Source organism: Pyrgilauda ruficollis, unplaced genomic scaffold, assembly GCF_017590135.1.
Source record: "Pyrgilauda ruficollis isolate IOZ18807 unplaced genomic scaffold, ASM1759013v1 scaffold30, whole genome shotgun sequence".
In the NCBI taxonomy this organism is placed as follows: Eukaryota; Metazoa; Chordata; class Aves; order Passeriformes; family Passeridae; genus Pyrgilauda; species Pyrgilauda ruficollis.
In genome coordinates, this window is record NW_024524378.1 from 5,179,960 (window position 1) to 5,202,108 (window position 22,149).

The following is a 22,149-nucleotide window of genomic DNA, read 5'->3' on the forward strand; positions in this document are numbered from 1 at the left end:
GTGCCCTCCATCTTGCTTCCGTCCACAACATACTAAAAATCCCAAAACCTAAATTTCTCACCAAATGATACACCTACACTACTCTCTGTAATTCCATTTCACACTTTTGTGGATTCTAGGTTGTCTTGAAGTCTAGGAAACTTTCTCCATGAATGAGGGTCACAGTCAGTGCTCCCCTGGGGGTCAGTGAATCCCAGAGCAGACAGAGAAATATTCCCAGTGCCATGGGCTTCCACACTGGGCCTTTAGGTTCAAGTGTCATTCCCGGCCAGACTGGCGCTGTCTCTGGAAAAGCAGAGCCATTTCTGCAAACAGCACGGGTGGGGACACGCTTCATCCTGTCTTCCCAGTCAGGGATCAGATCCCCTGTATAAGATCATACGCGTATACACGGGTCTTGCATGTGGGTCAGGGCAATCCCAGACACAAACACAGGCTGGGCAGAGAATGGACTGAGAGCAGCTCTGAGGAGAAGGCCTTGGGGCTGTTGGCTGACAAGAAGCTCAACATGACCCGGCAATGCGTCCTCACAGCCCAGAAAGCCAACCTGTCCCGGGCTGCATCCACGGCAGGGGCGTCGCAATCAGATGATCTGGAAGGTCCCTTCCAACCCAACCCATCCAAGGGCTCTGTGACATGTGTAGGTACATACAAACCTACATATTCATATTTATGCGCTCTAAATACGCGTATACAGTCACACCACCGACTGCGCGCAGGCGCGGGCGGGGTGGGATGTCCCTCGCAGGCCGCCGTCGCGCTCACGTGAGCGGCGTCACATGACGGCGGCAGCGCCGGGGTCGGCGGGTGCGCGCTCTGGCCGGGCTGCCCAGGGCCGTCCGCGGCCTCCTCCCGCTCTTCTTCCCTACCTCCCTCCTTCCCTCCCTGCTTCCTTCCCTCCCGCCCTGCACGGCCTCCGCCGCCGGCACGCCTCTGCGGTGAGTGGGAGCTGCGCCGGGCCCTGGCGCGGTGGTGCCGGGGTCGGGCCGTGCCGCCTCACGGCCTCTGGCGGGGGCTGCGGCGGGCCCGGGGTGCGCAGGGCTCCGCTGCTGCCGCGGGGGACTGGGCTCTGCCGGGCCCCTCGGGAGCCCGCCGTGCCTGCTCTGTCCCTGTCCCTCGCTGCTTCTGCGGCTTAACTGCAGCTTCTGAAACCGCTGGTAGCGACTCTGCCCCCGGGCAGTGTTTAATGGCTCTGGGTGGGTCAGAGAGCCTGGAAACCTTCAGTGGCCATTGAAGGACATAGTGGTGCCACCTGTGTGCGCGTCTGCCCATAGAAGTGGTTTCTAAGGGAGGGCATTTGTCCTCCTCTGTTTGTCCAGGATAGTTCCTAATTTTTTTGGTTTCTTTTGTCAGAACTGTATTTTCATTCAGTCGTAAAGGCAGGGTGTGCTTGCGAGGGATAGGCCTGAATGTGCCAGTTTGCTCTTGCTTGGGGTGTAAGGGTGGCCAGAACAGTCCAGAAACAGGCTGTGTGGAGAGGCTGGGTACAGTTCAGCTTGTAAGGAATTCCGGCTCTAGCTGGATCTGGCGTCTCTGCCCAACACACTTCTTGTTTTGGCATCAAAGTCAGGTGGAGATTTAAACCATAAAGGAAGGGGAAAGAAGTGGTGAAGGTCACTATCTGTGGTAATGTGCTATATCCTGATAAAGAGCTTCAGTTCGTATTTATTTTTCAGTTTGCTTTCTGTACACTGATGATTTTGATTTTCGCTAAGTCTGTGTAGCATGGTTTTAAATATGCTTATGGGCTTTTTTTCTGAAAGTTGTAGTTTGCCTGTTTCTAATGTCTAAATGCTCTTAGACAAATATCTGAAGTAAATCAGTCCTAGTGTGTGAGGGTGGGGAGGACATGCACTGAATTTTAACGCTGGAAAGAAGATTTGGAAAGAAGACAGGTTCTCTTATCTGTAGGGCTGCTTGGATAATGCAGAAGAGCTACCTTAATTCAAGTAACTTAATTGCTTAAGGATTCACAAGACTGGGAGTTTTTTAGTAATGGTCTGTGTCTTTTATTTTAGTAAACTTTTGATTGGCTACAGTTGAGTGTGTAGGTATGGCTTATTTTTGTTTGTTTCCAATAAGCCACATTTTAAATACTTCATAAAATTTGGATTTTTTCAGAAACTAACTAGTACAGTGTTAAGGAATGGGGCACCTGGAAACAGATTTTTCTTTTCATTTCTTTAAAATAGTGGACAAATACTTTGCTGTTTAATAAGAGGTCTCAGATCTGATTTGCATTTCTAGGTACATTTTAATTATCAGTCAAGATGGATATCCGAGGTGCTGTAGATGCTGCTGTCCCAACAAACATCATTGCTGCCAAAGCTGCTGAAGTTCGGGCAAACAAAGTAAACTGGCAGTCATATCTCCAGTAAGTAAAAAAATTCCACATTCTTTTCCCCTTTTAAGTGTTAGACTTCTTGAGATTTAGGCTACAATGGAGCATTGTGTTGCAGTGAAGAATGTTCTGTCTACATGGAAGTAGTAGTTGGAAAAAGTCTACATTAAATGGAAGTGGCTGTGGAAAATTTTCTTGTGACTTATTACCAGAAGGGGAACTCTACTTGTATCAGCTGAATGCTGTAATAGCAAATAGTATGGGTTTGCAAAGATGTGTGGTTAAACTGGTTATTTCCCTGAAAATTCAAACACCAGTCTCAATTTCAGCCTTTTTGGGTGACTGCTGAATTAAGAAGAGTTTACAGTAATTAGAGTTCACAGTCTTAAGTGTAGGCATGGTATGTCTATTGCTGAAGTGCTTTTTGTGGGAATACAAATTGTACTAGCAAAACTGGGATGGTAGTCCAGGAAAATAAGCTGTACCTTAAGTAAAGGAACATTAATTCTAGAGGACAACTTAAGCAAGTAAATCGGGGAGTAGGCTGAAACAAATACTTCAGTCTGGGGAGAGCTGTGCTGCTGTTCCAGACAAGCTCAGAGTTTCCTTTTGCATGGATGTGATGGCACTAGGAGAAGCAAGAGAAGTATTGTCCTGAGAGGATGTAGAGACAAGCTGAGGAAAAGTTTTATGGGTGAGGTAGGAAACAGGGAGAAGAAACAGCCTTTCACTAGTCCTCTGTACTCTGAAGTGAAATGAAACATTCTTGCAGCCTGTTTCTTGTGACAGGTGGATATGAGAAATATTGACAAAGTGTAAATTACTGTTTGTAATAGCAAATTACTTTATAGTTAATTGCTTTGTAACTAAAGTGAAAGAAATCTTCATGATTGTAGAGGTACGAACCATACTGATGATGCTTTGTGATTATCAACATTATACCACTTCAAAAAAATAGGGTTTTTTTTTTCAGATTGCTGTGGTACATATTTATATGTCATATATTAAATAACCTTGCAAAACTGTACACATGTAAGCTGAGAAATGCTAACCCAGTGGTAGTTTACTAATGACTAGCTTCTTTGCCCTGCCCTGTGTATTTCAGACGTGCTTATTCCCTTCATTGAATTAATTGAATTCCCAAGAATCTGTCATTCTTTTCTATGTGATTGTATATCTGCAAGATAAGTCTGTATAAAGGAACTGATCTTCTGAGAAAACTCTTTTTTGCTAGGCTATTCTTAAGATGGATCAGTTCCTGGTTGAGTGTGGTACTCAGTGGCTTTGCAGGCAAAAGAGAAAGGTTGGGGTGGTAACCTGGCAGTGGCAGCTCCCAAGTACTTTTCAAACAATCTAAATGGCTTTTGCTATTACTGTGTGCCCTTTTATTTGTCTGATAGGAAGTGTGTCCCAAGGATACCTGAACAGCTGTTCTTGTGCTGTTCTAGTGGCAGTGAACAGTTTTTTTGCAGTTACTTGGGATGAAAGTGGGAGTACAGTTGTTCATGGAAATGAATATGAGATTTTTTCACTGCTTCTCTGGTGTTTCTATAGGGCTGGTAAGAAAAATCTGTTACTTTTGTTGGTATAGGGGTTGGTTCTATTTGACAAGGAGTTGAATTTATGTGGTATTGTTTGGCTATGTGGTCTGCTGTTAATAATTTTCATTCATTCTTGGAATTCGTTTTCTCTGGTGCAGTGTGTGAAACAGGGAGTTTTGTTTGTAAATCTGGCAGCAAGTTTTTGTGTAACTTCTTTTGACCAGAGGGCAGGGTTCTTTTTTTGGATTTTACCTGTGGAATTTGACTTGGTTTTGTTCTGGAATCTTTGAAGGAAGAATAAGCTAGCTATTTCCTCTCTTTGAATTAGCTAGGTTTTGGAGGCTATTGTAGTGCATCTGGCTATTGTTTGTGATCCTGTGAGAGGATGAGTGAGACTTTTTGATGCTTGGTATCCTTTGTGTATCAATAACAGCATGTCCTCTTTTTTACTGCTGTGAAATAAATGTAATTTTTGTGTCTCATATTTACTGATAACAGCCTGGCTGTGTGGCTAAGTTGGCTTCAAGGATTGACTTAAATGGTGCCAGAGGGACTGTGAAGCTTCTTGAAGATAACTAGTTCTTTGGCTGAGGAGTTTCCTTATAATGAGTTATTGAAAAACATCAGCAGAACTTTCGGTGCTTCCAAAGGAAATAAACTCATACTTGGACATGTTCCTTTTTACAATGGATAAGTTTGGATGTGATGGTGTCTTGGAGGCTGAGCTTTAAGGGATTTATTGGAATGTCAGTCAGTGCAGTTGTATTGATTCATTTCTGGAATGAAGCACATTATTAAATGAGTGGAAAGTACTTTCTTTGATGCCCCTGTTAGAGGCACGTCAGAATGGTTTGTTTTGGTCTGGTTTGTGAAGAAGGAAAATGGGGTGCTTGAAAGGACAGTTCTCTTCCTTTTGAGCTCCTTGTTCTGATTGTCTGTGCACTTACTGTGGTAAACTTGTATATAAATATATATGAAGGGATTACTTCAAGTCATCAGATGTTTTTAAATTAAAGGAAATATTTTTTGTTTTCCCTGAGTTAACACATTAACTCAGGTGTGACATGATTTTTGCTTTTTAAATGCCATTTGTGCTTCTTAAACTAGAGGCAGTATTTATGTAGTTGAAGAAACTGTAGATAGTACTTATATAGTTGAAGTCAAAGAATTTCACCAGAAATTCTGATGAAGTGTTTTTCCTCCTCTGCCTGTGGCAGTTGCATGTGTATAAAGGTGCTTTAAAGATTGCATCACTTGCAGCAGCATTGGGCTCAGGGTCACACAGAAGGGCATTCTGAAGTTCTTTTTTCTTCTCTCCGTTCTTCAGTGCAGAAGTAAAATGGCTTACTTGTAGCTGGTCAGACTTCAGTAGCCTGACTTTTCTTGTAGAGTCAGTTCAAGCTAAAGATTAACTGACACAGTGTTTATTCCATCTCTGAAGGTTGTAACTGTAAACTAAATATCAAACTACAGTAACACACAAGTGCTGACTTTTGATGTTTTTTCTGTATACTGTTAGATATGGCAATTGTCCGTATTACCAGCTTGCTTGTGTGTTCCCTGCTCCTTACTCCTTAAAATTAGGCTGTGGAAAAAGATAATTTGTTTTCTGGTGCTCAAATGTATCCTTTCTTTATGTTGGGTTCCAGCTGGGGTCTGTGTCTGAGGGAGAAGAAAGTAACAAAGCTTGTAACAGTGAAGGTGATGTGTAGGTCTGTCTGTGGAAGCCATTAGTTCTGTATGGACTTTGCTGCCTTTGGATCTTGAGACTGGTTGCAATTCAGAGGCGTGGGTGCCCTCCTTGAGTTAAAAAGGCGTTTGCTGTTTTGCTCTGTGTGGTTGCTTCCAGAGTTTGCCTCAGAGTGTCAGAATGCCAGGGGAGGGTGTGTTGGCTTGCTTGAAGCAGGTTTGGGTTTGCTTTCTTAGGGTAGTAAATGAGTTCTGTGGAAAATTGAACTTGTTGCAGAGTTTAGCTTGCACCTTACTGCACTGTAGGTATTCTAGATACACTGCATTTGACAATACTTTATATTTAATCAGATGAGATACTTGATGGCTAATTTGTACATAGTTTCCTGTGTGTTTTCAAATACTTCACAGGCATGTTTGTGAATTCTGATGCTAAAATATCTGTTCTATTTTCCTGGGGGTGGAAGAACTTTCTAAAGCAGGTTAAATATCTCAGACTTTAAAAGTCAGTCTTGTCTTAGAGGAAATATAGAAGCTTCCTAATTTGTAGAATGTGGGGGCTATGGGGGATTTTCTTCTGTTTTTTTTTGTTTTTTTTTTTTTTCCCCTCAAATCTGGTTGAGTCTTGTAGAGTACATTCAGTCTGTTTTACTGTTTTAATTTTGTAGTGCTAAAACCGTTGAGCAGTTGGATAAATTTAGTGTCTCTAGGTACATGCAAAGTACTGTAGATATGTGGATAAAAGAAATTATGCCTTGATATGATGGCATTATGTGAGCTTCATATTTGCTGCATATATAGTTAATTTTTTATATTAAAGACCCAAAACAAAGTAAAAACCAAACAAAAATACCCTAACCTCCAGAGTGTCTTTTGCTAAATCATTCAAACAAAAAAAAAAAAAAAAAGGGAAGAAGAGTTGATGGAGGAATTGCACCATTAAAGAAGGAATCATAAGATTCTGAGTCATATTGAGCGATCAGGTGAATTTAAAAATGGTGGTCTTGCAAATTCATGCTTTCTGAATCCTTGAGTTTCAGTTTTGTCTCTTCTAGCAAGTCCTCTCAAAGGCAGCTCTTGGTATTCCAGGAACAGAGCTTTGAAAGATGCTTGCAGGGCTCTTGGCCTAATCCTGATTGTACTCAGACAGGGGGGAAAAAAACAAGGGGGAAATTCACATGTTGAGGTAAAGACACTTTAATAGGACAGAAAAGGCAGAGGAAAAAAATAATAAAAAAATGTTAAAGGATTCATACTAGTTCTGCAACATAGAACTGTACCAGCTACTGGGAAGAATATTAACTATCCCAGCTGAAACCAGGACACAGCTGAAGCTCAAAGTGACTTCTGTCTTGGCAAAAGACTGTAGACACATCCTGGGAAATAAGGTAAATGGCTGCTAGGAAGAGGGATGGGGGGAGGCTTTGGTTGCTTGTTTACTAAAAGGTGCTGGGAAATTTCTGTTGCTTTGAAGAGGGGGTGAGGAAAATGTGTAATAGCATCATGGGATTCAGTATCAGCTGTCTGAGGCTGTTCTGCACTTTCTCATGATTTTTGGTTGGTTTTTCTTAACAACCCCCCCTCCCCCCACTGTTGAAGGTTTACTGTATAATGAGTGATTTCAGTTTTTAAAATGAGATGAATGGGAAGAGATGCATTTGAAATTACTAAAACTATTAATCAGATGTATGAGTTCCTTGATAAAATATTAACAGCTTGGTTAAAAAGCTGTCAGACCTCTTGTAATGTTTTGTATAGGTTGGAAGATGTATTTTTGAATGGTGCTCACAAAATGATAAAGAATAAACTTTAATGTCTTTTTTTTCCTCACAGCAATATCAATCCCCACTTTTTTTCTCCTGTGGCCTGATGTAGGATAAAAGCAAAACCTTGAAAGCTTTTTTCCTTTGCAGTTGGCAGACCTCTTCTAATATAGCTTGACTAAAGAAGTATCTCTCTTCATGGGCTGAGGCTTTCTCCAATATTAAAGCTGAAAATTAAGGGTTCATCTTAGGTTGTATTTGAAGTGTTTTGTAAATGGTAATCTTATAAACAAGCAGCTTATCTGGTTACTTTTGTATCAGTATGCTTTATGAGTCCCTGGCTTGGTCAGCATTTGAAACAAAAGAGGCTAGTTATGGGTCTTTAAATTCAGTATTTGTGGCAGATGAATTGTCCACCTCTTTCCATAACTATTTTGATCCACCCTTAATAGGCAAGCAAGAACGTAGGTCAGTCTAAAAGGCATGGTAGCAGCATGGTCATCATTGGCCAATCACATATGATTAATCTGTAATTATTTAAGTTTTTGCAGAAATTGGGCAAGGACTACCCTACCACTGGCTTTATGAATCTTCCTTCTAGTAAATCTTGATTGTCTTTCTTCAGTGCATGTCTGTAACAAAGCAGCTTGAATACAGGAGTGGCACACATGGCACTGGGCTACTTATGTTCTTTGCTTGAATAGTAACTAGATACAAGATGGCTCTGTGTTGAGGCCATACTCAAGACATAATCATTTAAGTAAGAGGAAAGAAAAGAACACATTGTAAGTCTTACTTTTCTATTTCAAGAATCCAGGTATACCAGTTGGGTAAAAAAAAAGTGAGCACTTCCCACAAAGTTTACAGTGATTTTGGTGTAATCTCTAGTCATTGAACATCTGAAAACTGACCTTGAATATGGAAAAGATGAGTGAAGAGTCCATGCTATGTAGCTTTGCAAGGTGGAAGACGCTTTTCATTCAGTGGAAATATTAAGAGGAGATGAGTCTTGGAAATAACTGAAGCAGGAATGTCTAATGCTTTCATCCCCTGTGACTGTGTATGATTTTCTTCTTTCCTGAAGCCCTCCTTGTATTACTTAGTAAAGCTAGTCACCTATTAAAATCTTAGATATTTTTAGGACTACTTGATTTAAAATTACTTTTCTACCTGAAGAGTACCTGACTGTACTATTTTGATAAGTTTTTTTATTTCTTGTGATGTGAAGTTTTGTATTATAAAAAGCCCCAGTGGTGTTCTGCAAGTCTGTCTGACTCTTCAGCTGAGTCTACAGCTTTCTGAAATAGCACTGATGGTGGCAGTAACCACTTGAATATTAAGTTGAAGAGAAGATTAAGTAGACATCTGTTCTCTTATAGGTGTCCACAACAGTTCACTTTATCAAGCCCCCTTGCTATGTGTTTGGATGAACTTTCAGGCATATCAGTTTTTAAACTCAAGATGTGATTGGTGAAAGCTAAAAATAAATTAGGAACCGTGATCTCTGTTCTCCTTACAATTTTCTTCAGTAACGATGAATTTTGTTTTTCAGCACTTATTTCTTGGTTGGAGTAGACTGTTATTCATGTTATCTATTATCATTTTGGCGTAACATGCTAGCTGTGTGTAATTCAGTTCTTATCACTGACATTGCACTCAGCCCCTGGAAGTTTGAAAATTATTTAGAGAATGCTTTTCAGAGGCGATGCATAGGGAAGACTTTTGGGAGATTATTCCACCATTAGTTTTAATTTTTTTACGTGAGACCCTTTGCAGGAAGGAGCCCATTACATTTTTTTGTGGGCTACAGCATTGGTAAAGTGATATGGTTGATACTGTTGATACTGCTACTGCCCTCGCAAGACCCTGCCTGAAGTGCTGCATCCAGATCTGGGATCCTCAGCACAACAAAGACTTGGACCTGTTGGAGCAGGACCACCAAGATGGTCAGAGGGCTGGAGCACATTTCCTGCAAAAACAGGCTGAGAGAGTTGGAGTTGTTTAGCCTGGAGAAGAGAAGGCTTTGGAGAGACCTTCCAGCACCTCGATAGGGCTTATGAAAAGGAGGGAGAGAGACTTTTTGTACAGGCATATAGTGACAGGACAGTGGGCAATGGTTTTAAACTGAAACAGGGCAGGTTTATGTTAGATGTTAAGAAGAAATGCTTAACTGTAAGGTTGGTGAGGCAGTGGAATGGGTTGCTCCAGAGAGCTGTGGCTGCTTTATCCTTAGAAGTGTTCAAGGCCAGGTTGGATTGGGCTCTTCAAGGTTATTTCCAAACCAAACCATTTTATGATTCTGTGATAGCTCAAGATGAAGGAAACAAGGTTTGTATGGTGGGTTGACATTGACAAGTCATTAGGCATCCATCAGGACAGGACACACTTGCTCCATGAAAAGAACAGGGGAAAAAACATGACAAAAAGCTCTAGGGCTGAGGTGTGAGGACAGGGAGATCACTGACCACTTAGTATCATGGGCAAAACAGGCTCTGCTTGGTGAAATTAAATTAATTTATTGCTGATTAAATGGAGTAGGTTAATAAAAAATAGGAAAAAATCTAAGAACCACCTCCGACCCCCTCCCTTCTTCTCAGGCTCAACTAGGATTTAACTTCTCTGCTTCTTTGCTTTGAGTGGTGTAGGGGAGTGGGCTATGGAGGCTGTGGCCATTTCATAACACTCAATCTCTGCTGCTCCTTCCTTCTTACACTGTTCCTCTGCTCCATCCTGAGGTGTCCCACTCGTGGGTTATGGTCATTCACAAACTCATCCAGCATGGATATTTTCTGCAGATTCCAGTCTTCCAAGGATGTATTGCTCCAGGCCCTTGAGGTCACAGGTCCTGCAAGAAAACCTGCATGGACTGCAGTTTCCTGTAAGGCACATCTGCCTGCTCTGGCATGGGCATCCTCCATGGGCTGCAGGTAGATCTCTGCTCCAGCTAGGACCTCCGTGGGCTGCAGGGGGACAGCTGCCTCACCATGGTCTTCACCACAGGCTGCAGGGAAATCTGTGCTCTCGCATGTGGATCACCTCGTGTCCCTCCTTGTGCAATGCTCTGGCAGTCGGCAGAGTTGTTTCTTCCACATGTTCTCAGTCCTGTCTCATGGCTGCTGTTGCACAGCAGTTTTTACTCCTTAAATATGTTATCACAGAGGTGCTACTGTCGTTACTGAGTGGCTCGGGTTTGGTTAGTGGTGAATCTGTCCTGGAGCTGGCTGGAGCTGGCTCTGACAGGGGTCCACTTCTGGTGTCTTCTCGTAGGAGCCACCCAAGCAGTCCCCTACTAACAAAACCTTGCCATGTGAACCCTGTAATAGTAAGTTATTTCCAACTTACTATTCATGTTACTTACAGTTTAATGTTTTGTTTTTCAGAGGTCAGATGATTTCAGGTGAAGACTGTGAATTTATTCAGAGATTTGAACAGAAAAGAAATCCAGAAGAAAAACAGGAGTTGTTGCAAACAGAAGGCAATCAAGTAACTTTCTTTTAATGAAGTCTCTTTTGGGGAGGAAGGAAATATTCATATCTGCTCTTATTTTATTGTTGTTGACTGTATACATGCAGTTAAGATGTTCTGGAATAAGTATAAAGCTTGCTGTTGTGATTCTTTTATTTTTCCTTAGTTATGGGTTGGATGTTATTTCATTATTTTTAAAACCTACTAAATAATTGTTAAATATCATCTGCCTTTGACTCTGTTGTAGGACAAACTAGCTGAAGTCTTCCCTCAGCCCAGTTAACTTAATCATGCACACTTGTACTTGAGTCACTTCTATTTTTTCTTTTTTTTTTTTTTTTATAGTTTACTGATGACAACTGCTCCCAGTAAGATTGCTGCTTAGTTAGCTAAGCAATTATAATTTAGTTACAGCATGGAGTCCATTGACTGCTAAGGTGGATTCAGTTAGACATGGGTGTCTCGTGTCATTTTAGGCATGGTAAGATATGAGACCTTTGCATTGGACAGAGCTGATTCAGGACTGAATCGGCCCTTTGGAGACCAGGCAGGATGCCCAAAGACACTTTAATAGTGTTTGAATCAGTAGAATCTCAGCCTGAGGTTCTAGCCCAGAATGTCAGCCATCAAGAGGACTGGGAGAGGCAGGGAGGAAGGTGAAGAGTAGACGCTTTCAACACACAAACATTTATGGCCGTTTTTTCTACTTCAATTTTAGGCTGTTTGTTTTGGTTTTGTATTTCTCTTCTCTCCAAATTGTGGTGTGTTACTGTTATCTAATAGATAGTTTGCGTAGTAACAGAAACATATGTGGTGTACCTTATATGTCACTACATAATTACAATGTAGCACTTCAACATTCAATTTTCTTTCTGTTTTAGCTGAATTTGGTCATGGGGGAGGAGGAAGTGTAAAAAGTAATGTAAAGTAATTCAGCCTGTTGCTGAAAGTGTAACATTCTTCAAAGATAAACAAAGATTTTTCTACAGTGTGTATAGTAAGTGGACGGAGGAATTACCTGTCTTCCTCCCTCCATTCAAATTGCTGAAACTTTTTTTGTACTCTTAGCTGCTGTTGTCAGTTTACTTGATCTCACTACCATCACTACCATAAAAAATGGGGTATTGAGCGAGACTTTTCTAATCTGACTTGCAACTAAGCATATTGGTGACTTTCACTAGCAAGTACTTATTTAATTTGAAAGCGTTAAAACAATTTGTAAAGGGTAGCAACCAATGTGACAGAAAATTTTCTTTGTAAGATAATGTTCAATGTATTCATCTCTTACTGCAATTGAATAAGATGTTGGGATGCTCAATACTTATGTAAGACTTAACTGTGAATTAATAAGATCCTGTTTTATATTATCAAAAGGAACAAGACAATTGCTAATATTAATTTTAATGTCTTTTATTTTTCTAGTGTGCTAAAACATTTATAAACTTGATGACTCATATCTCCAAGGAACAGACTGTTCAGTACATTCTGACTATGGTTGATGATATGCTGCAAGTAGGTCAATAATCTGTATTATTTTTAAGTCTTTAAATGCATGCTTGAATGTTTCCTTAGTGTAATTCATGTATTTTCAGGTGTTCATACTGTGTTAAAAATACTCTGTTAAATTTTCAGATCCTGTCTTCAGAGATTAAATGTTAGACCTAAAGTTATAAGGGTAATTTAGCTTGTAATGTATTCAAATTCTGGAAATAAACTTTTATGCTTGTCTGTTTGTTCTCAACTATGTTTAATTCAAAACTAGGTTGTTAAGGGTAGTGTTGCCATAGTGGTTTTATTTTATGTGATTTTAATTTGTAGAATTTTATTCTAAATACTTTTGACATTTGATATATTGACTTATGTTGTGGTAAACTTGTCAGTGTTAGATTAATGGTTAGATTTGGTGATCTTAAAGGTCTTTCCCAACCTAAACAATTCTAAAATTGTTGTGTCCTCAGCCCTTTGCTGTGGTGTAGGGAGGAGATGAAGTTGTTGAAGCTTTTCCTTTGAAAGTGTTAATTTGGCTACCCTGAGCAAGAAGGTGTAGTTTCTCTAGGTGTAGGTGCAGCTTCAGATTTCCACATAAGTTAGGTTGTTTGGGACAACATGTTCTGAAATTCTGCATGGTTTAATTATAAATCAGGAACTTTTAATTCAATGTAGCATACAGCTCTTTGTAGCTGGACAACAGTGCCTTATAAGAGAAGGCTATTAAACTTGGTCTCAGACTGCTGAGCTGATTGGGATAACTTAAGAAGAGGCTTTGCTCAATCAGATAATCCTGCTTTTATGTTTCCTTGCTCTGAAGTTGGCTAGGAGAAGACATTTGGAGTGATATAACAAGATGGGTTGAGTTATGTGAGGTTTTTTCCTAGTATTCACATAAACTATCTGTGTTTGGTAGTTTCTCTTCTCCTGTTTTATGATATATTTGATCCAGTGTTTCAATGAAATGTGTTTAGTGCTATTGGCTTAGGGTATTGCCATAGGAGGTGAACCATGTGAGTTCTAATTCCAGCTGTGAGTATTCAGTATTTCAACAGGCAAGCTGAAAAGCGTGAACCTCTCCACAGTTTGTATAAAATGGGGACCATGGTGTTCTTTCTTGTGTCTGCACAATAGAGCCCTAAGTGAGTGCCCTGACATCTGGGCTAATGGGATAAAAGCTAGTGATGGTGGCAGCAATTTACTTTTCTGTAATTTGGTGTCCTGGATTAGGGCAAATTTGGGAGAAGACCTGCAAAAGGTCATCATAACGTCACCCTGGGACACTTGGTCACTTTTTCTCATTTAGTTTTACATTTTTCGAGTGTGGCACAAACGTCGAGAAGCAGAGAAGACAAAAATGATCTTCAGTGTCATTCTTTGATTGGGACACTGGGTTGGGAATACCTTGTTTTGGTTTACATATTGGATGACAAACCTTGGCCCACTGTGAGAACTCTTTATTATGGCTACTTTTGTGAGGAATGTGTCTTGCTTTCTGCGCATCAGTGGCCAGAGAAGTCAACATTTTGCTTGCCCTTTTTCAGAACTTGTGAGTGTTCTTAGGTCTTGTTTTGCTAATGTGCTTTGGCATTAGCACATAGCCTGCAGCTACAGTAGATGATAGCTGATGATATCTTCTCTGCTGTGGAATTAATACCCCACAGGTAATGTTTTCACTGGCTCACTTTTGAACTCATGGAATAGTTCTAGGTAGTCACAGAAAGTAGTTTTGAGTAATCTCTCTTTTGCTCTAGTGTTTCTGTCATAAGTGGTTAGATGTATGTGCTTTTCTTGACTTTATGACATGGCTGTATTTTGGGCCTTACCCTATCCCAGAAGTGGCATGTATGGAATTCTTAATGTTAAATATAATGGCTTTAAATTATTCAGGATTTATAGTGATACAGCAGAATAGACATTTTGGTGCACACTACATATTTGCTTTTGTTTGGAATTCAATGCCTTTTTCACTTTAGAAATTCTGCTTCAGTGTCCTAAAGGCTGTACTGACTTTTGCAATGCTGTGTGTGATTGCATTATTCAGAGATTCAGGAATGCTGGCATAGAACGCTTGTGTGAAGGCATCCACATGGCATTATCTCAGAGTTTCCTAATCTGTGACATCTCCACTCTGCAAGGCTGAAACAGGACTTTTGTTTTGTCATGTTCAGGGGTTGGAACATACAGCCAGTGGTGCCTTATGGCGCATTTTCAAGGTGTCAGATTCTTGTCAGGAAGCAGCATATTGGCCAATAATGGTGTGACTGTGAGTTTAGGGCAGGGTCTCTGCAGACTGCCCAGACACAAGAATCCACAGTATCATAGAATGGTTTGGCTTAGAAGGGTACCTTGAAGATGTTTGATTCCAGCCCCCTTGCTGTGGTTACAGACACCTTCAGCTAGACCAGGTTGCTCAAAACCCCATCCAACCTGTTCTTGAAGACCTCCAGAGATGGAGCATCCCTAGCTTCTCTGTTCAACCTGTTCCAATGCCTCACAATCTTTCCCTAATCCCTAAACCTACTCCCAGTTTGAAACATTCCCCCTTGTCCTGTCAGTACATGCTCATGTAAATAGTCTTGACCCATTTTTCTTGTGGTGGATATGAAGTCTCCAGTCTTTGCCTGACTTGTCTTAATTCAGTACATTCAAGCATTTTGAGCAAGAAATTGTTCAAGGACATGACCTGTCATGGCCTGACTCTGAGTAAAATTTGCCTTGAGAAAGTATGTTTGCTGCAGTTTCATGAGATGAACAAATAATATTTGAAGCTGCTTTTGACAGCTGGAACTTGTAAAAACTATTGCAGGTAGCAGTATTCAGCTTTTGTCTGATAATGACTGACTGTGGTGCTTCTATTATCTTTCTGTGCTTTGCTTGTGAAGTGGGGAGAATTATGTCAACTGTGTTTTGAGATCACCAGAAGCCTACTTGGATGTCTAGGATTGTTCCGGAAGTTCTACTTACTGATTTGATGACCTTTCTAAGAAAGATTTCTTTTGAATGCTAGCAAACATGAAATTAGTGTTGTGTTTACCATACAAGATTATCTCCATTCTGCTTACTTCTGAAGGTGGAGAGTGCTAGCATACTGCCATCCTTGAGGAAACATTTCTTACTCTCTTGATCTGATAAATTCTTGAAACAATTTCTTTGCATTAGTGACCTCGTCACACTGCACAGTCTGTTACTTATGCAATCTTTAAGAGCCTACACTCTAGTTGGTGCAGGTAGCAGTATCACCTGAAATTCATTATGCTTCTTCAGAAATGACAGCTACTAAATTATTCAACTGTTGATGTGATGTGAGAGCTTCAGAATTTTCTTTTCATCAGTGTAGTCAGTATCTTCCTAGGAAGGTGCAACACTACATATTTCAGGGCTGTGGGGAGTTTTCCACTCCTTCCTTCTGTCTTGATCCTGCACCTTAATAGCAAACCAGACAAGTCTTCTGACTGACAGCATATTGAAATTATTTCAGCATTTCTGCTTCCAGACTTGTCTGTCTCCTCCTTAGTTATGTTGTAAACTGAACTCGTTGATCTGGTACGTTTTGATCTTTCTTAGCTAGACGGTTTAGCACATTCAGATGCTAACAGTGATTTATTTGATCAAGCTGCCATTTCTCAACAAGCAAGCCCTCACGGAGTAAAAACTTTTCACCAAAGGCTCTGTGTTCCTGAGATCTTACTTTTATTTATTTTATAGTTTGTACAACAAATTTTGAGAACATTTCTGAGTGCTTTTTTATGCATGCCATGTAGAGAATGGATCACTGTCAGGGTTATAACTGGTAGATAACTGGTGACATCTGAGCTTCCCCAGTCAGTGATCAGGGCAGCAATTTGCAGCCCATGTGGTACAATTCTGTTGTGGTCAACGCCAGCTGGCAGCTAAGCACCACACAGCCACTCACCCACTCCTGCAGCAGGGGGATGGGGAAGAGAATCGAAAGAGTAAAAGTGAGAAAACTTGTTTTTTTGAGGTAATGACTGTTACTTTCAAGGAAGGGTTGGTTGCAGTTCTAAGGCTTAGTAAGGTGTCACTGTTTGAATCACGGACACATTCAGGTTATCTTGTGCTTAATGGATCATATTCCAGCAAGGAGGCTTGCCTAGCTGGTTCTTCATCCCTAGAGTTAATAACAGGGTGCAGAATTGATGGAGAAAAGCCTTTCTAGCTAGGGGAGTTTGAAAATTAAAATTTTGCATAGTGGAGACTGAGATACTGTCCTTTTGTGAGTTTCTCATTTGCCTTTCTTTGTTGGAGTTGTGTACTTGATGGTAGTAGTTTGACTTCAGTGAGGAAACATCTCTTCAGAAGGAAAGCTTCCACTCCACCAGGAAGCCTGACTGGAAAGCATATGGAAATGCTTGAGGAAAAGCAAGAATTCAAATGTGAGATTTTTTGGGACTGTCTGTCTATATTCTAGGCTATTAGGAAATAGCAGAACTTTTCTTTTTCCTTCATGATTGTGGTCTGTTCTCTGGCTTGCTGTAAAGAGAACTGCAATAGCTGCTTTGCATACAGCAGAGCTTTTCTTTTTCCTTCATGATTGTGTGGTCTGTTCTCTGGCTTGCTGTAAAGAGAACTGCAATAGCTGCTTTGCATAATGATTATTAGGGGAAATATTTAAAGATGCTGTCCCCAGTGCCCAGCCTCAGGTAGTTGTGGTCTCTTATGGCTCAGGTTAGGAGCCCTGGAGAGCAGAGTTCTGGTGGCAGTGTCCTCTTACAGATATGCCGGTTGCCTGAGATAAGTGCTGAATCAGCTGCAGCCTCATCTAGGAGAGAAGAGCTCATTTCCCGTTGACAGGAATGGAAAGCTCATTTACACCCCTAAGGTTTCACTTGTAGAAATTGAACAACAGGCTATTGTGTGGAAGTAGCGGTACATTTCAAACTTTGCATGGACTTTAATCAAGCATAATTGGTTCAATGAAGAGTAGTGTCATTCTTAAAAAAATGACAGCATTTATGTTGTTTCTCATTTGCCTTACTCCATTGCATGTGCAGAAGAATGTGGTTTTGCTCAGGAGGTGTTGCAGTACTGTGGATACTTGTTTCCTCCACCCCAAATCTCTCATCTTAATGTTAGGGTGCTGAAATGAGCGGTATCCACAAGAAATTTTTCAGTCTAACTGAAAAATTTCTGTGGGCTCTTACAAGCTAGGATACACTCTGATAATCTATGCCAACATACCAAGGAGCAAATAGCTGCTTTATGTCGAATGCTTTTACAAATTTGTCATCTTTTCCTCTCTCAATTTTTACAGGAAAATCATCAACGTGTTTGCATCTTCTTTGATTATGCAAAACGTGGTAAAAACACTGCATGGTCCTATTTTTTGCCAATGTTGAATCGACAAGATCTCTTCACTGTGCATATGGTAAGTTTTAAATGAACCTGTCTCTGAAGATGGTAGAGAAAAATGCTGGCTCTCTTTTTCTTCAGGAGATTTTGAAATTTGAAACTAAACTTCTGCCTGGACTGGAAAGTTTTCATCTTGCAGTCTAGACGAGTCATTCTTAGTAAAAACTTCACCTAACCACATTTTAAAAAGCAGAGTAACAAGTAACATTGTTAATTCGCATTGGTTTATTTCTGGGAGATTAGGGCTGGTTTTAAAAATTCAGCAAAGCAGGGACTTTAGAGCAATAAGTACCATAAAACATAACTGAAAATCTTTCATCACAACTGCCATTCAATGCTGTACAAATATTAGAATATAAATTCTCATCCTGTGCAAAGGAAGTATCTTTACCTCGATGAACCTTACTTTGTCATATGCTCAGTTTATCAGCTGACTCACTGGAAGTGTAGAGTGAGAAACAGAGAAGTGCTTGATGTTGTTCAAGTGCTGCTCAGCAGCAGCTAAAACATTGATACGTTACCAGCACTGTTTTGGACACCAGTCTAAACCACAGCATCACATGGACTGCTGTGAAGAGAAATCCCAGCCAAACCCAGTGCTGCTGTGTGCAGGGTATGGTTTCTGCTATGCTTTGACTACTGTTTGCTGCTCCTGTATATGGAGCAGCTTTTTTGGAATCTCAATATTCTTCTGTTTTCAGTGGTGTGAACTGGACATTTAATCTCAGCAGGTTTTTTTTTTCTTGTAGGCCAAAAATACATTTGCATTATTGTAAATTCCTAGTGGAGACCACAGTTTCCAACAGTGAAACTTATATTATGTCTTGAGGAAGAGAAAACTGCACAGCTATGAATTTTTCTACACTGCATATGTTTGTGCTGGAATGATATGGTAGAGTCAAATCAGAGACTCAAACTAGAAACCCACTACCTGGTCTGCATTAGGCTGTGGGGGCAGAACTGGTGGAAGGATTCCAGGACACTGAGCAAGCCCTGGGGTTTGCCCTGGGGTGTGGCCAGTGCAACTGTGTTTGGGGCTGTACTGCAACTTGAGCAGTGAACTGGTGCATTCTCAAGAAAAATGTCAGGCTTGATTGATTGATTTGTTTATTTAATCAGGTTGACTGCATGGATGTGAATCAGTTTTCTTGATGTAGCTGAGGGAGGAAGTGGCTGGGGTTTTTTATTGGCCAACGCAGTTTGTTTTGTGATTTTTTTGGTGTAGTGCTACTGAAGACCCATCCTCCAAAACTGCATTTTGGGCAGTCAGACAATGCTGACTGTGCAAATATGCAGGTAAAGTATAATTTTTAGACCCTTGCAGTGCAAACTATTTAGTCTCCCCTGGAATGGTGTTTTTTAAACATATGGTATAGAAATTTTGATGGTCAGCATTTCTCTACTCAGATTTGTGTTATTCAGATATTGTTTTCTTTAGGTACTGCAAAAATATACAAATAATTTAACAAGACACAGAATCTTATGTGAAGTGAATCCACTTAAAGTGGATCCACTAGGTTTACTGCCTTATTATATCTTTTAGTATAGTGCATGTTTTTTTTAAGCACATGAATGTTTTCAAACCCAAGTTTTAGGATTGTGTGATTTTTTGTTTGGTTTATTTTATTTTTCTCCTTACTATGCACACTGGAAGATTTTTGATACCACATCATTACATCTGATGAGGCAGATAAAAATACTCATCCTCTGTGTAGGCTGAAATTCCGCTAAGCATAAATGGTCTCTCATTCAGGGGCCAGGTAGCAGTTTTAACTCAGAAGAATGGTTGACTAGAGAGCTAATATCGTGTGTTTTAAAGCTGGTGGGATTTTTTAGGGTGACTTACTTGCATTAAGAAAGGGATCTGACACATTTTAGTGTAGTGATTGTTGTTCCAGACTCATACTTGTAATCCCTCTGGAATCAGTGGTGGTGGTGCTGCACATGTGAATGCAGTAAGGTGGAAAGGTGGCTGGAATAGTGTCCTCACTGCATCATGGAACTGTGTGCATGCAAATGAACCCCTGCTTCCGTAATTTCTTGGTTACACTGCCTCTTTATATGTAAGCTGGCTCAAATGCTTTTGCAAATTAACGGCAGCCTGCAATGTAGATTTACTTCAAATATAATTTGGAAAGTCTGATGTAGAAATATACTATTGTTTAAGTATTCTTAAAGCCATAGGCATCATGAAAATTCTTAACCTGACCACATTTTTACTCCCCAACTTCATTCTTAAATTGTACCTTCTATTTTACTTTTCTGCTCTTCTGTTTCTGGGCTTGAACCTTCTCCCTTTTTGAAGATGACTTCCTTCAGTTTAAATACAAAAAAACCTTCAACACCATGTTACCATTTGTATTGGCGTATGCCATAGTTGCTTAAATCAAGCCTGCATGTGTTAGGCCATCAGGTGCCTTGCTTTTGATTGATTTCTGACTCTAGTGGTGTCCTACAGCAGTAGCCCATCGACTGCAGCCCTCCATCTCCTTCTGAGTTCTTTATTGGTGCCTTGTGGACTTCAACAGCTACAGGTAACTGCTAGCAGGCGTGAAGAGTCTCCTACATAGCAAACAGGTAGATTTCTCTAAGGGACTATCTTTTATCTAAAATTGGTTTCCAAAGTTTACCGAACTTCTCACTGAATTCTGAAATTGCTGTGTTTGAAAAATCGGTTTATTGTGTTCTTTTTTAGGCAGCAAGAATTATTGCCAAACTGGCTGCTTGGGGGAGGGAGCTTATGGAAGGCAGTGACTTGAATTATTATTTCAACTGGATTAAAACTCAGCTTAGTTCACAGGTAAAAAGCTGCTTTTGTTTAAACTTTATAGTAACTTTGGAAACTTTTTACAAGAATATGAATGTATAAATGTACAAACAAGAGGTATATTTTTGGTTTTGCTTTTTTTTAAAATGAGATTTTGCTTTGTGATTTTTAAAGCTAAATGTTCTTTATTCAAAACCTTAGTTTTTAACTTAGTATTTTAAATGTTTTACTCCAGTCCTTGAAATGTAAATTAATGCTAAAGCTTTTTGCCTTTTCTCTTGGTTAACACTGTTTTTTTCTTTTGGAAACTGAGAAAATACGAGATGAGGATTTTTTTTGTCTTGCCTCTACTATTTTGATTATCAGAGTTTTTTGCTGGGAAGAAAAGTAACATGGCAGCAGAAACTGAATATCAAAACTTTTTCCAGTTTACTGTAGTACAAAGTAGTACAAAACCTTTACTTTTAGTCCTGTGTCATGAAATGGAATAAACTGACTTATTTGGACAGTTTTTTTATGGTTTAGCTCTGTTTGAACCGCTGACTTCTGGCTTGTCCTTCAAAGATGAATCATTCTCCTTTGTATTCATTTTTGGACATTTTTCCTCCAGAAAACAGTGTTGTCATTCGTTCTCTTAGTGTTGTAGTAGAAGTGGATTCTGGAGAGGCGAGAAACATTCAGTAGATTTATTAATGGTATATTTTTCATGGTTTTCTAAACTGGGCTTATTAAAAAGGAATTTTATTTTTGTCCTCTGGAAGGAGACTCTTAAAGTTGAAATTCCCTTCAGAAAGATGCAAGAGTACAGTTTGCAAATTCTAAGATAAATAAATATCTTGAATCAATCCACACTTAAATAATTAAAAATGTTGATGTACTAGATCAGTTCCAAGCATGTTCTTCTAGACATGAGGTGTGTGTGGGAAATAAGTACCGTATATTACAGTAATATATTAAGCAGGAGTAATATCTAATAGGGTCTAATTTTTTTTTATGGCTAGAAACATTGGAGAACTGAAAGAAACTGGTTAACAGCTGTTCCTTAAGGGTGAAGAATAACTCTGATTTTAAACGTTTATTTTTTCTTTCCCTAGAAACTACGTGGTACAGGGGGTACTGTGGATACAGGAACAGTCTCCACAACTGATGTGAGTATATCTTTGAAATCTGTCAATCTGCTATTTTGGGCAGGTGATGTTCACTCCTCGGATTAAGGTGCAGATCTCTTCTGGTGCCAGTGATAAGAAGTACTTGGATTCAGAACTGTACAACAGAGTGCCAGGTGATGGCGCCAAGAAACAAAAGTATTTTTAAACACTTCATTTCACATAGAATATTGGCAGTGGAAGTGTATATTTTTCAAGTTAGTTTGTCTTGTTAAAGCTGTTGCTGTATCTAGGATTCTCTTTGTTAAAACTTGAAAAATTATATAAAACTAATTTAATATTCAAGTAATTTTAAGTCCCTGACTTGGTGATCTTAGAGGTCTTTTCCAGCCCAAATGATTCTGTGCTGTTTACCACTGAGCTGTTTGACTTGTAGAAGAAACCTGAAACTGGGAAGCTTTTGGGTGTTGTGCTGTACAGAACTCAGAAAAGGGCACATCAGATATTAAAGCTGATATTGCCTATTAACCTCTGTGGCATGAAATTGCAGGAGTGCTTTCAAAGCTGTAAGATTTTCATAACTGAATAGCTTGAATTCAGAGGAAAACAGATTGTC

General features: G+C 40.0%; 1 protein-coding gene across 2 annotated transcripts in view; it reads left to right on the plus strand.

Moving 5' to 3' along the window:
* The first annotated feature begins 787 nt into the window (after positions 1-787).
* Positions 788-22,149, plus strand: part of ATP6V1H (ATPase H+ transporting V1 subunit H) — a 48,101-nt gene continuing 26,739 nt past the window's right edge. Inside the window, exons 1-7 of one of the 2 annotated variants that reach the window (XM_041473675.1) lie at positions 788-938; positions 2,248-2,374; positions 10,715-10,817; positions 12,222-12,311; positions 17,563-17,676; positions 20,356-20,460; positions 21,522-21,575. In XM_041473675.1, the coding sequence (XP_041329609.1) occupies positions 2,271-2,374; positions 10,715-10,817; positions 12,222-12,311; positions 17,563-17,676; positions 20,356-20,460; positions 21,522-21,575 (570 nt within the window). In that variant the 5' untranslated portion in view covers positions 788-938; positions 2,248-2,270. The remainder of the gene's footprint in view (positions 939-2,247; positions 2,375-10,714; positions 10,818-12,221; positions 12,312-17,562; positions 17,677-20,355; positions 20,461-21,521; positions 21,576-22,149) is intronic. The other variant, XM_041473676.1, reaches the window with a different exon arrangement.